The 13388-nt window shown below is 39.0% G+C and overlaps 1 protein-coding gene and 1 pseudogene across 1 annotated transcript; one reads left to right on the forward strand and one right to left on the reverse strand.

Moving 5' to 3' along the window:
* Positions 1-7065: 7065 nt before the first annotated feature.
* LOC138022135 (uncharacterized) lies at positions 7066-8590 on the forward strand (annotated as a pseudogene).
* A 157-nt stretch (positions 8591-8747) lies between these two features.
* Positions 8748-10777, reverse strand: LOC138021912 (uncharacterized). Its single transcript, XM_068868936.1, has 2 exons — positions 10656-10777; positions 8748-10136 (listed from the first exon to the last, which is right to left on the reverse strand). Exons 1-2 carry the CDS (start codon positions 10775-10777, stop codon positions 8897-8899), a joined length of 1362 nt encoding a protein of 453 aa, XP_068725037.1. The 3' UTR covers positions 8748-8896.
* Positions 10778-13388: the final 2611 nt, after the last annotated feature.

The raw sequence follows: 13388 nt of genomic DNA on the forward strand, positions 1-13388 counted from the left end.
GGTTTGACAAATAAGTGTAACATCACTTTAACATTTGTGATTTCTTTGTCTGGCGAATTTCTCCTGGTGTAAATTACATACCAGGTTAAGACTAAGGCTAGCCTTCCTTGGAACTTTAGTTTTCCCAAGAGCTTTTGTGTCAGCCAAAACCCAAAGCACTATTCAAACCAGGCAGAAACAATTGCCTTTATTGATTCTGTAATCAATCCCTACTTGATGAAGAAATGCAGGGAACTTGGCCTTCCGCGATCTCAAAAAGCCCTACTCATCTGGGATGCTTTCAATGGAAAAGAAGTTCTACCGCCTGTTGATCCGTATTAAGACATTTACGCAAACAATTTATACTAAACGGCAACAGTTTCTCTTTGGAGTCTGGAGGAAGGAATATTTAATGTACACGGATAATGAGGTCAATTGACCATTAAAAACCTGACTTGAATTCAAGCATGAACTTCAAAATTCTTTTTCACGTAATATTATGAGGATCACAATTCGAGCTATGTGCCAAAAACGAAACGTACTTGACAAACAAATTCTTCAGTGCCGCTCTGAACTTTCCAAAATCTGTCCAGCAGTTTTATTACAATCGATTCGCGCTAAAACCCGGAACTTAATGCTAGACTGTTTGACCATTTACACCAAACAAAGACTCTAAAACTTCAACAATTAATAGGTCCGCAAATTACCGACGACGCTACATTGCGTAGCCATAATACCGCAGTTACAATTCCAGAAAATCTTCCGCTTACTGACTCGGAGAAATCTGTTCTCAGCAAGGGCCTAAATTTTGTCCCTATTACCAAACACACCAACGAATTTTCTATTAAGCAAGAGGTTGAAACATTCTTTCCCTGCGTTCAGTTAAAAGCCTCTTTTCATGACAAAGGGGATGATTCAGACACTTCTAACAAAAGTATTTTTGAAATTGTTCGAGTTCGCAAATCTAAATGGACTCCCCCAGAGGGACAAGTTGCCTCTTTAGATTTTTTCACCAAAAAATGCCGTCACGACATTCACAAACTTAAATTCAATTGTAACACTAAATTTTCCAACCTTTCCTCGGAAGAGTGGGCGGCGCTTAAAAATCTTAGTAAATGCAATGACATAGTTGTCAAATTGGCCGACAAAGGCGGTGCGGTAGTTGTTTGGCCGTCCGACCTTCACCAAAAAGAAGCTTTGCAGCAACTTTCTGACACCTCGTTTTATGCCAAAATGCATAAAGATCTCACTTCCAAAAATCAAAAACTTGTGAAAGACACCATTCAGAATCTTACAGTTAATCAAGAATTACCGCACACTGCAACTACCGGTAATCTCATCATCAACACCTCGAGAACTTCATGCATTTACATCTTGCCTAAAATTCACAAACCCAACAACCCAGGTCGCCCTATTGTTTCTGCCTGTAGTTGCCCCACCAAACTCATTTCTAGCTACTTAGACAGGATTATGACGCCTATTGTCAAATCTTTGCCATGGTACATTAAAGAAACTACATACACACTAAAAATTTTCCACGATTTTACTTTCTCTGGCCAAGACAAATTTTGACCATGGTCATTATAGCTCTATACCCAGTCATTCCCAATAGCAAAGGTCTTCAAGCACTTAAACATTTTTTCAATCATTGCACTGTGAAAGAACCAAACTCAGAAACGCTCCTCCGCCTTGTTGAACTAGTTTTAATGCTTACCGTAAAGACTCGCAGATAAGCCGCAGCCCAAGTTTAGCAACTCAAATTTTGGGAAAAAAGTTTTTCATGAAAAAAACTCGAAAGAAATCCAAAGTCGAGACTATGAAGTGTTCTGTCTTCATCCAAGGCAAACTCGCCAACACTGGATCGAAAAATACTTCAAAGTCTTACCCGTAATTTTAGCTCTTTAGTAGAATGAACATCATTTCACTTAGGACATATGATTGATATTATTCTGGTATTTGTTCACAGGTATTTCTCCATTCAAGGCAGTTTTTCCATAGAATTTTGCGCATAAATTTGTTGTTTTCTTGCATGCACTGTGCGAAGCTGTGTAACCAGGCTTAATATCGGACGATGGAAGACTGGACACCGAAATTCACAGCACCTTTCCCAAATGGTCTCGCAGATAAGCCGCACCTACGATTTTGATCGCACATTTTTGGAAAAAAAGGTGCGGCTTATCTGCGAGTCTTTACGGTAACTGTTTTTCATTCACCGGCAACTATTACAAACAAATTAATGGTGTAGCGATGGGCACAAGAATGGGACGTAACTATGCCAATCGTTTTGTAGGATATGTTGAACACCATTTTTTAATCAGTACAACGGCCCCAAACCTGAACTCTATAGCCGCTACATTGACGACTGCATCGGCGCTATTCCATCCATCAGAGAAGAACTCAATCAATTTATAACCTCCGTCAATTCTTTCATCCACCTCTTAAATATACCTGGGAAATTTCGGAAACTTCATTGGCCTTCCTAGATATCAAAGTTTCTATTAGTGGCAATGTGCTATGTGCCAGTGTCCACTACAAACCTACAGATTCTCACAGTTATTTGTTGTATTCATCGTCACATCCATCACATGTCAAGAAATCCATTCCTTATTCTCAATTTCTTAGACTTCGACGTCTATGTAGTGATGACTCCGATTTTTCCAGCAAATCAAAGGAGATGTGCCAGTTCTCGCAAAAACGTAGCTATCCTTTCTCTGTGGTCAAAGCGGCCATCATCGCACCCCACAATTTGATCGACAGTCACCACTACAAACGTCACAGAAAGGTAAGAATGTCAGAATTCCATTCACCCTCACTTTTCATCCTCATAATCACGCAGTCAAAAGTATCATTCTTAATAATTTTAAATTACTCCAAAATGATCCCGAGACTGGTAGAATCTTTTCGCAACCTCCACTTATTTCATTCAAACGCAACAAAAACGTAGGCAACTTTTTGGTTAGAAGCGCTCTAAAAACTAACAAGCAACCTGGCACTTTCAAATGCGCACGCTCATGATGCAAAACTTGTCTTTTCATTGTTAACACTAGCAAGATATTGGGACCTAAGCGATCTCTTTAGATCACCGATCGTTTTACATGTACCTCCGCAAATGTCATGTATTGCATAACCTGTACATTATGCAATAAATTATACATTGGCGAGACAGGTAGATGATTAGTTAACCGATTCCGCGAACACCTTGGCGATGTTGAGAAGAATGACAAGGATGCATCTAAGCCAGTCGCTCGCCATTTTAATCTCCCTAACCACTCCAAAAAACACATGGCTATCTGCAGCCTTCCTCTACATCTAGGTACGACGGAAAGCTGCAAGAGTCTGGAACAAAAATTCATCTTCCAAATCGGCACCCTTAATCCTCACGGTATTAATGAATGCTTTTCATTTAATATATTCCTTTTTTCCACGTTGTCATGTTAATACCAATGGCGTAGCCCCTACTCTACTATAAAAACTACACGTAACCCACAATTCCTCGATTTGCTCTCACAAAGGGCTAACGCTCGAAATGTCAGCTTTTAGAATCTCTGTACGGTGGCTAATTCACGTTATCAACTCCGTTGATAAAACCAACTTTTTGTATGCCTTGTAGACACTGTGAGAACATCTGTCTTGTTACTGTTTAATCAGTTGCAGTTCTGTTTATTTGGACATTGTTGATTAAGTTTCATCAAATTCAGGGACATGTTAAAGAACATTGACAAAGAAATAAAGTATTTCACTCAAAAACGCAAAATTAAAGTGAGTAAAAATGTAAAATGCAGATGGCACTTTTAGTAAGAGTCTTTTCCCTTTCAAAGTGATCTGTAGACAGTAAGGACACATTAGGACAAGATCCAGTTTCTTTATTCTCGTTTTTCTCAAGATCTAACATCATTTGTTTGAGTTTGTTTATTGTCTCGGCATGTGTGATAGACCGCAGAATGTGCTTTATCTCTAGATTGTGTTGCATCAGAGCTTTTTCTTGCTTGAAGCTGCTTTATCCTGTTAAGTTTTATTTTGTTTCGCTCTACTTGCTGGTACTGAAACTTAGTGAGAGCGTCGACATATTTTTGTTGAGCGTTTTTTCTTATAAGGGCAATGTCTCTTTTGAAATCATCATCGGGCATAATATTGGCCCTTGCGTTGTAACCCAGAGTTTTTGGGCAAGTTCCTTTTTCAGAGAGAGTTCTCAGCTGAGGGATTGATTTTTCGTTTTTCTCACTGAGGTGGGCCACTTTCTCGGGTTGTGCTCATTATTGCTTTGTGATTGTTCATCTTGACGCTATTTCGGTTTGGCCGTTGGACATTGCATCTGCACGCTCTGGATGTCATCTTCTGACTCTTAAGGGTGAGTGGGATCAGTGGTTTTACCTTCTTCAATAAGGAGCCCGTCCTCTTTTATTCATGCATTTTTTTTTTCATTCATTTTTATCTGCCATTAACCACATAAAGAAAGGAAATTACAAAAAAACACAATACACTAGAAATGTATAATAACTTAAAGACGATAGGCTAAAAAACGTTTAAGGCGGTAATGACAAGGAAGCCTATATAGAAGAAGGGGCTTATGAGCTATAGGCTTCCTGACAACATTGGGTACATCACACAAATTATGGAGACAGCATAAAATATAGAACGTATTATTTAAAAAAAAAAAAGAAAAAGAAAAGAAGAGGAAAGAAAAAGTATGTAGCTCAACAAAGAGCTATTTATAATAGTTAACCTCCATAGTATTTCTCAAGCAAGATGGCAGTTTCGATTCTTTCAGTGAATCTGGTCAGTTGCTGTGATAAGATTTTGAGGGATGGTTGTGAAGGCTGTTCTCGTTCTGCTTGAAATGAGCTTTGTTACCGTTTAAGTACTCAGAGAGCGGATCAAGAAGGAAGGATTAGTGTTGGCTAATTTAAATTATCCAATGGGGCTTTAGCATGTTTGATCCTTGGTAAAGTTGTGTTTTTTGGAAGGACGACTTTTTCAGGCGATGGTGTCTAGTGTGTTGGCACTGATGTTCTCTTCACCCTGTGAAATGCAGAGGCGTTAATGTGACACTTGCGTTCTGCTTTGGATTGCATTTGATGCAAATTGAGCTCTGACCTAGGACGGGGCTCTGTCAAAAAGAATCTCAATGACGTTTCAAGGTTTTGACAGGCCAAACACGACTCCTATTGGTCAAGATAGAAAATTCAAAGACCTCAGAGCTTTGCTCTGACGAGTACATCTTTCAAAGACCTCCCTTTTCTATATGAAATAAGGAGGGGGTTTTTAAATATTTTTCTTAGTAAGGGCTGGTTTTGTACAAGATGCCATTTCTTCATAAGAATATTTCTAAAATCAGGCATTGATGGGCAGTATTCTGCAACAAATGGTAAAGTTCTTTTGTGTGTTCTTTGTTTATTTTGTAGAGCCGACATTCTTTCGCTAAAATCGACTTCAAATAGAGTCATGTTCAAAAGGTTATCTGGATAACCTATGTGGCATGATCTTTGTTTGAATTATGCAATGTGTTCTTCAAATTTCGCTTTTAAAGAGTTAGTTGTTGGGCTTCGCCTTTGTTGAAGCCTTTCCTGACCCTTGGAGAGTGGCAGAAATTAAAGTGCGTGTATTAGAAAGTCTCTGTCAGTTTAAAGTACATGGGCACATCAAGAGTAGATTGTTTTTGAATCAGTCGCCCTTGTAACACTTGTATCCAAGAATGTTATTTTAGTATCTGAAATGTCAGCCATGAATTTTATTGTAGGATGGGAGCTATTTGCTAGCTCTGTGAAGTTGCTTATTGCTTCTTTGTATATTTTCCATAGAGAAAAGATGTCGTCAGTGTCTCTTTTCTCTATGGAACATAAACAAAGAAGCAATAAACAACTTTGCAGAGCTAGCGAATAGGTCCCATCCTACAATAAAATTCATGGCTGAGATTTCAGACACTGAAATAACATTCTTCGATACATGTGTATATAGGGGTGACCGATTGAAAGAACAATCTATTCTTGATGTGCGCATTCATTACAGTAGATATCAACACCAATAAACCCTACTGTTAATGTAAAGTTAGTGTAACCATCAGATACGAGTGATTCAAAGGCTACAATTTTGTCTTTACAGTCTGTAAAGCGGAAACTGTCCGCTGACCCGCCCATCGCCAGGTCGAACGATTGAGAAAATTAGGCTGTGAAAACGACAGGAATCAGCAAAAATAAAAAGGAATAATTTGGCCCAGATCACGCTCAAGGGAACAAGAGTTGGCCGAAACCGCTTTACTCTAGTCTCATAAGACCCTAGAAAAAGCAGCGCACAGGATGCAATGTACACATTACTCCTTCATCTGGTAACAAAAAGTCATTGCTACATATTGTTGCCCTGTATTTTGTCCAAATACTTACTCAGTACCCTGGCTACATGATGCTGCTATTGTTTTGCTAGAGTCCACGTGCATTGGTGTAGGATCAGGGCTTTTTTCTATGTCTGAAATCAATAATTTGCTGCATGGGCCCGACTCTTGTAAAGACACAGTCTATTTGGAGAAATCAATGACAAATACCGACTAGGTCTCTTTCTTAACTTTGTTATACATTAATGGATTGTCCCATATGTGCAAATGCAGAGATGCTCATAAGAAAATGTAGTTTCATTGACCTCGGCTGTGGTCAGCAACGAGTCAAAGCGCCACTTAGGACCCTAAACAGTGATGAATGATTTTCCAGATGAAAAAATGGCAGAATTCATTGCAGCTTCATGATGAAGAGATGTAGCTTTCCTGTGAAAACTAACAATGATTGAAAAATTGGGCAGTGGTGGCATAGATTTGCTTGCTGTACAACACTGCATGAATTGCATCAACTGCGAACTTGGTGCATTTTCAATGAATCTTGTCATCATCAATTTGACAGACTGATCTTGTTCACTCAGTTCTTTTGGGTACTTCACTTATTGATTAACTGTTCCTGGTGAAACCAAGAGTTGACAATCGTTTTGTTAATTGGTCCTAAGCCACTTTTCTGTTTGAAATGACCTCATAGAGTACTAAAGCAGTTACGTCACGCATCCATGGCAACCAAATTTTCTGTTCTAAACAAACACACGGGAAGCAAGATGTCGGTGCTGACAATTGTGTCCCTGCTTTCTTTCTTCGAAAATGAGAATAAATCCGTTTCAAGAGGTGAAAATCACTTCAAATCAAACCATGTGGAAAGCTTTAGTGCAAGTCAAGGTGTTTTGAAGGGACAGGTTCACGCTAGTATGAAGAAAAAAGTGTATAATGTGACAGTAAGTGAAATGCGGTAAATGGTCAACATTGAGCAGAAAGCTTATAGAAAACTACTGTTAAACTTTGTGTATTATAATTTTCTTTTTAGATATACCTTGACCAAAACAATGCGATTAAATCGAGCGAGTGCGAGTGTCCACGGGGAGTTTATAAATGCAGCCATGCTGCAGCTCTGTTCATCTACGGAATTTATAACTGGAGTCGGACTGATGTTGAGTGTTCATGGAAAAAAACGGAATGCACCTGATATTTCTCGGAAATCTATTGCTGAAATGTTTCCTCCAACAAAGCCAGGATATACAGCCTTACTCCGACAACCAAATCAAGGAGATCGAGAAGCGCTGTATTCAGAGCTCCGAGCGTATGGAAAGTTCACTGGCCTATGCTGGCTGTTAAGCCCTGAGCCAAAACAACTGGGGGATCCACCTGTCTCAACAGTGGGAGAGGTTATTTTTTCCGAAGAATTTCTCACCTTATCTACTGCTGCTGAACAACTTGAGTTTATCAAACGAAAATTAAAGGTAGAGCAAGGAATTGTAAATCAAATCAGTTCTTTAACTGTTGGTCAGCGAAACAATCCCTCCTGGCATTTAGTGAGGAAGGGGCGTTTGACTGCAAGTAATTTTGGCTCCGTCATCAATGCTAAGAGGGTCACCCCATCCCTTTTTAAGCGTCTCTTGGGAGAATATGACATTTCACGTGTCAAAGCTGTGGCATGGGGAGTCACAAATGAGGCTGAAGCCATCAAAACATTTACTGCCAAAACCCATCTTGAAGTTGCTGAGACAGGGGTGTGGCTTGACGAATCAGGCGTTCTTGGAGCTTCCCCTGATGGATTCGTGGGTGAAGACCATGTTCTAGAGGCGAAGTGTTCCTATACATTCAGAAATGCGAGTATTGAGGAAGCTTTGAAAAGTGAGACATTTTGTCTGGAGCAAAAAGAGGATGGATCATACTCGCTAAAAAGGAATCATGTCTACTGGCACCAAGTGCAAGGGCAAATGTACTTAGCCAAACGAAATTATTGTTATTTTGTTGTTTGGACAAATAACTGGTGTGTCATTATTGAAATCAAGAAGGATCCATCCTGGGAAGAAAACCTTACCAGACTAAGGGAATTTTACTTTAAACACCTCTTTCCCAAAATTGTTGAGGGAGAACTATAGTTTGTAGAATTATTGCAAGGTTTAAATCCAGCAGGAAGTTTGTACCATGTTCCCATTTTACAAGTTTAATACTGAAACAATAACAAGTACAGCAACCTTCCATGCTCAGTAATGAAACCAAAACCATTTTTATTCAGAGAATTATCGAATATTCTTGATGTTGTGTTTCCTAAAACATTTAAGATTAGAGTTGCAATTGGTTACAGCTGAAAATGCTGGCTCTACTGCATAATATGTGACTTCAGACAAATGTTCTATTATTTTGTTACTATTCTACACATTATAAAAATAGAGAATGCCCCCTTATTTTCTAAACACAAAGGTCAAATAGATGGGCTTAATCTGCCATGTTGAAATTTAAAGTTGATCCTCAGGCTTAAAGAAAACAAAAGCAATACATCAAGGTTGATTGATTGTCTTATTCCCCTAAGCATCAACGCTACATGTTAATCAATAATACTCTCTCAATTTTCCCACTACATGCACGTCCTTACTCAAATTCTACCCCTTCACATCCTTCCTTTATCAGTGGAAACTGAAGATTTACAAGGGCAGCACAGACTTGAAATACTTTGTCAGCATAACATCTTAATTTGGGGGGTATAAAGTTTAGTATCTTAAAATCCTTCAGCCGTGCATTAGCCCTTTCGACGTGAATTCTGCATTTTGCAATGTTTTTAGTGGCCCTTATCTCACTGGCAGTGAATTTTCCATTCTCTAAGAAGGGAGGAATATTTACGGAAACACCCTTTGGGACAATGTCCTGAATCAAGAACCCCTTGTCTGCAAGGATCAGGTCACCATTTGCCATATGGTTCATTAGGCCTGACTGTTTGACAATTTCCTTATCCGAAATTGATCCTGGATACAGTTTACTTACATATGTTCTAACTGCATTGGGCGCCACCCCGACTAAAACTTTAAAAGTATTCATGCCCCGGTAGCTTGAATACATGTATGTCTCATTCTGTTGACTCATAAGACTGGGTGCTGCGATTTCAATATCTGTACAGTCAATGACTATTCTACAGCTAGTAAACATTGAAAAGGACGAAGGAGAGCATAATTTGTTTTTCTCCCTAGAAGGGATAGTGGTCATCAAATCATCAAATAAGATATCGTGTAAAACATGAATAAATGTTGTAGCTACATTTGAAATGGTAGCAACACTACAAGAGAATAACTGAGCTATGTGGAGATTAGTATAGTTTTGTCTCAGTTTCATGAGGGTGATTAAAATTTGATCTTCAAAAATAATTGACTCCACTCTCCAACCTGCGTAGTATGACAAAGAATCCTTAAATCTAGAGGCATAATTTACCACAATCTGGAAAACCTCTTTTGTTGGTAGTCCAGTTTCCATACGAAGAATATCTGTGGTAAGAGTTGATGCAGAATAATGTGTTCTCTGGTACTGTGCAGTTTCTCTCTGCTGCTCAAGTTCCCTCTTTGCAAGGTCAAGTTCGGCTTCAAGAATAACCTGGTTTGTTGAGGGTTCTTCTTGCAAGGGAGGTGCCTCCTCTTCCATTTTGTCCCGAATGGCCTGCACCATGTCATGTACACTGCTGTGTGTAGTACTACTCTGTTTTTTCTTTTTTCGAGGAAATCCTTCTGATGGAAACAACTTGTCAGCATTACGTGTGTAAATTTCTGGGCCGGCACTCTTTTTCCCATCTCTGAAGTGACAACTGCATATTCTGGAGTGATTCCCTGGTTCCCTGTCTTTTCTTCTGTAAGTTTATAGAAACAAAATAAGCTCACTAAGTAGAACTAGTTAGTCACTTTTACAGTACTGTGCGACATCTAAAGCTATTATAAACGAGTGTTCTAATATTGTTTATTTAAAATTAGCAACAGTATCGCCTACAAAATGATGAACTAGAACAAAGTAAAATTCCCCTTCGTCAAACTGCCAAGGGAAATGATATTTTTTCTTTTGAGAATGCAGTCGTTCGTGATGAACTGTAGTAAACAGTTTCCAAGTTAAAGCATGAATGAATGAATGTATGTATTTATAGTCTACTGAGTTTTTCAAGCATATCATGGGAGTAATTCACTGATCACAGCTGTTTTCCTTTTCACCAGAACAAATGCAATAATATTATTTAAGATACTATCGCAAAGACTTTGTGAGATACCAGTCCTTGAAAGAAATCACAGATCACAACACGAGCCAAACACCAAAACGCCGCGAAAGCGCCACTTAATTGATAACACAAGATCTAGGACAAACCATAAATTAACCTTACCTTATTAATCGAATCCAGCGTTGGTACTCCTCCTTTTTCTTTATTTTATGTGGAAACCCATAGAATTTACAAGTATGTGATTCGGAATGATGATCACAGCCCGAAGCAAAGCAGTGAACCATCACGATCTTTCACCTCTAACACCTCGGCTCTTTGTCTGCTCAGTTGACGATTAGGATCTTCTTTCAAACGAATAAATATTCGTCTACGTCATCAAAAGTTCCAAAAAACATTACAGTTCAATCAATAAGGGAAACTGTAAAAATAAAGGCCGCAAAACTGAAAAGGAGTCGAAACCAAAGCTTAACACGCTTGTAATGCTATGCTTGGCAAACTTTGTTTAGAACAGAAAATTTGGTTGCCATGGAAGGATGACGTCACACTTTAGTACTCTATACCTGACACAAGACTGGACAAGTTCACTTTTTGTAGACATTTGAAACAGAAGGACATACAATGCAGGTCAAAAGTAGTTGGGACACCTGTCCAATAATCATGTATTCCAAGTAAAGTTGGCTTTTTGGGGTCACAATTGGAGCGTACCACCCCCCTCCCCCCCAAACAATGTTGGAAGATGCAGATAAACAGTATTTTTGTTGAAATCTGTGTTGTAGTGTCAAATCTCAACATTGCTTGGGGGGGAGGGGGTGGGGGGAGAATATTTCAGTAGTATCTCGCTAAGTATCCCGACACTTTTGACCTGCATTGTCTGAAAACGACTAGTTGGGAAAAAGTGCTGTTAACGTGGTCAAGGGATACCAAGTTTCTGGCATAACTATAATACGGAATTTGCGACGGTAATAAACGATGTTTGGCGTGACCAAACGAGTGTACGAATGCGCACAGACGGGGTTCTAGTGAAATTTTGACTAGTGTGACGTTATGTATATGCATTCGAAATGACTTAAAACTGCGCTGTTTATTGGAAAACGTTTGGAGTGTTAGTTCTGTCAATGTTTTAGCGTGAAAAGAAGTGGAATATGGTTTTCACAAAACAAATACTAGCATCGAAGAGAGCATTAGCGTGGTATTTAAACAAATACAGTCACTATTCGTATCGACAAATCGCACAAGATTGTGGAATTTCAAAATCGAGTGTACAGAGAATATGCAGTGGAGAACTTCCCGGAACTGTTAAAGAGTCTTCAACTTCCACGAGAACGGGGAGACCAAGACAACTAAGCCAACGGGATCTGAGATTACTGCTCCGTACAATGAAACAATTGCGGAAAAGGAATGTCCACGTGACAGTCAAGGGGTTAGTGGAGGAGAGTGGCCTTAATTTTGATAGAGCGAGTAGAAGAACATATTCTCGATATTTAAATGAGCTCGGGTACTCATACTTTTCAGCTAGGAGAAAGGGGATTCTGCTTGAAAACGATAAAAAGGTGCGCGTGAAATTTGCTCGTAAAATGAAGCGGGAGGTGGCAAGAAATTCTGAATTCTGGACTAACGAAGTTTCGTTTTATTTGGATGGTGTATCTTTCGTGCATAAGTATAATCCACAGAGCGGTGCAGCCTCGAACAGATCAAGGGTATGGCGTAGGAAAGACGAAGGCCTTGAGGTAACCGCGAAGGGTTCGAAAGAGTTGGCCGGAGGGAGAAGATTGCATGTTGTGGTGGCGATAGCATACGGGAAAGGAGTTATTCTAAAAGTGCCGTACGAAAAAATGACCGGTGATTTTTTTCGAAACTTCATAAGGGAACATTTCAACATTACGTTTGCGCAAGCTGGTCCCAAAACAGATGGAAGACGTTTATTTGTTATGGATAACGACCCGTCGCAAACAAGCAGGTTAGCTAGGGATGCGTTAGAAGAGATAGAGGCTGAATTTCATGAAATCCCTCCGCGTTCACCGGACCTAAATCCTATCGAGAACATATTTCATCTTGTAAAGAGATATTTAGAATCCGAAGCAATATCTAGAAATATCACAAGGGAGTCGTTTGAGGAATTTCAAGCTAGAGTTTTAAGAGCTTTTGATTGTATTTGTACTGAAACTATAGATAACACAATTGCCAGTTTGAACAAAAGGATAGAAGCTATCCTTGCCTCTAAAGGCGGTAGAACCAAATATTAATCACGCAATGCGGAACTGTGAAAACTGAACATGCTTTATTATTTACACTTCAGTATATTCTGTGAATTGCTAAAGCGTGTAAAGTGTAACTTCATTTTCATGCTATCTGAGGAAAATGCTTGTGTAAATTGTAATTGTCACTTTGTAAAACTCGTGACAACGAGAAGTTTATCACATGCGTGACATTTGCATTTTGTTGACGTAAAGAACTGAACATTACTCACTACAATACTCACTTTAAATAGTGGAGATCTATGCAAATTGAAAACGTATTTGACATTAAATGAACACAAATTTAGAAAGTATGTATGTTTTCTTTAGTTTGAAGAAACTATTTCTTTCATTATATGAGTTATTGCGCATTTTCAACTCAGTACTCAGTAAAAGCACAAGGAAAGAAAGCTATTAATTAGCTCTTTATATAAAACATTCAATTTACTGAGTAATGTTGTAAACTCTATTCAGACACGTTCCTTTGGAGCGCATTATACAACAATTGTTTTTATATACTCAACAAGAGTAGCCGGCCATAGTTTATTTTTAAACACTGTTCTTCATTGATGCGAAATGAATGCAAACGTTACTGAGTATTGTCGCGAGCATCATGTCGCCGTCAGTCAGCAATGTAAACATTGCTAGAATTCTCTAGAAT

This window comes from Montipora capricornis, chromosome 10, assembly GCF_036669925.1.
Source record: "Montipora capricornis isolate CH-2021 chromosome 10, ASM3666992v2, whole genome shotgun sequence".
Classification (NCBI taxonomy): Eukaryota; Metazoa; Cnidaria; class Anthozoa; order Scleractinia; family Acroporidae; genus Montipora; species Montipora capricornis.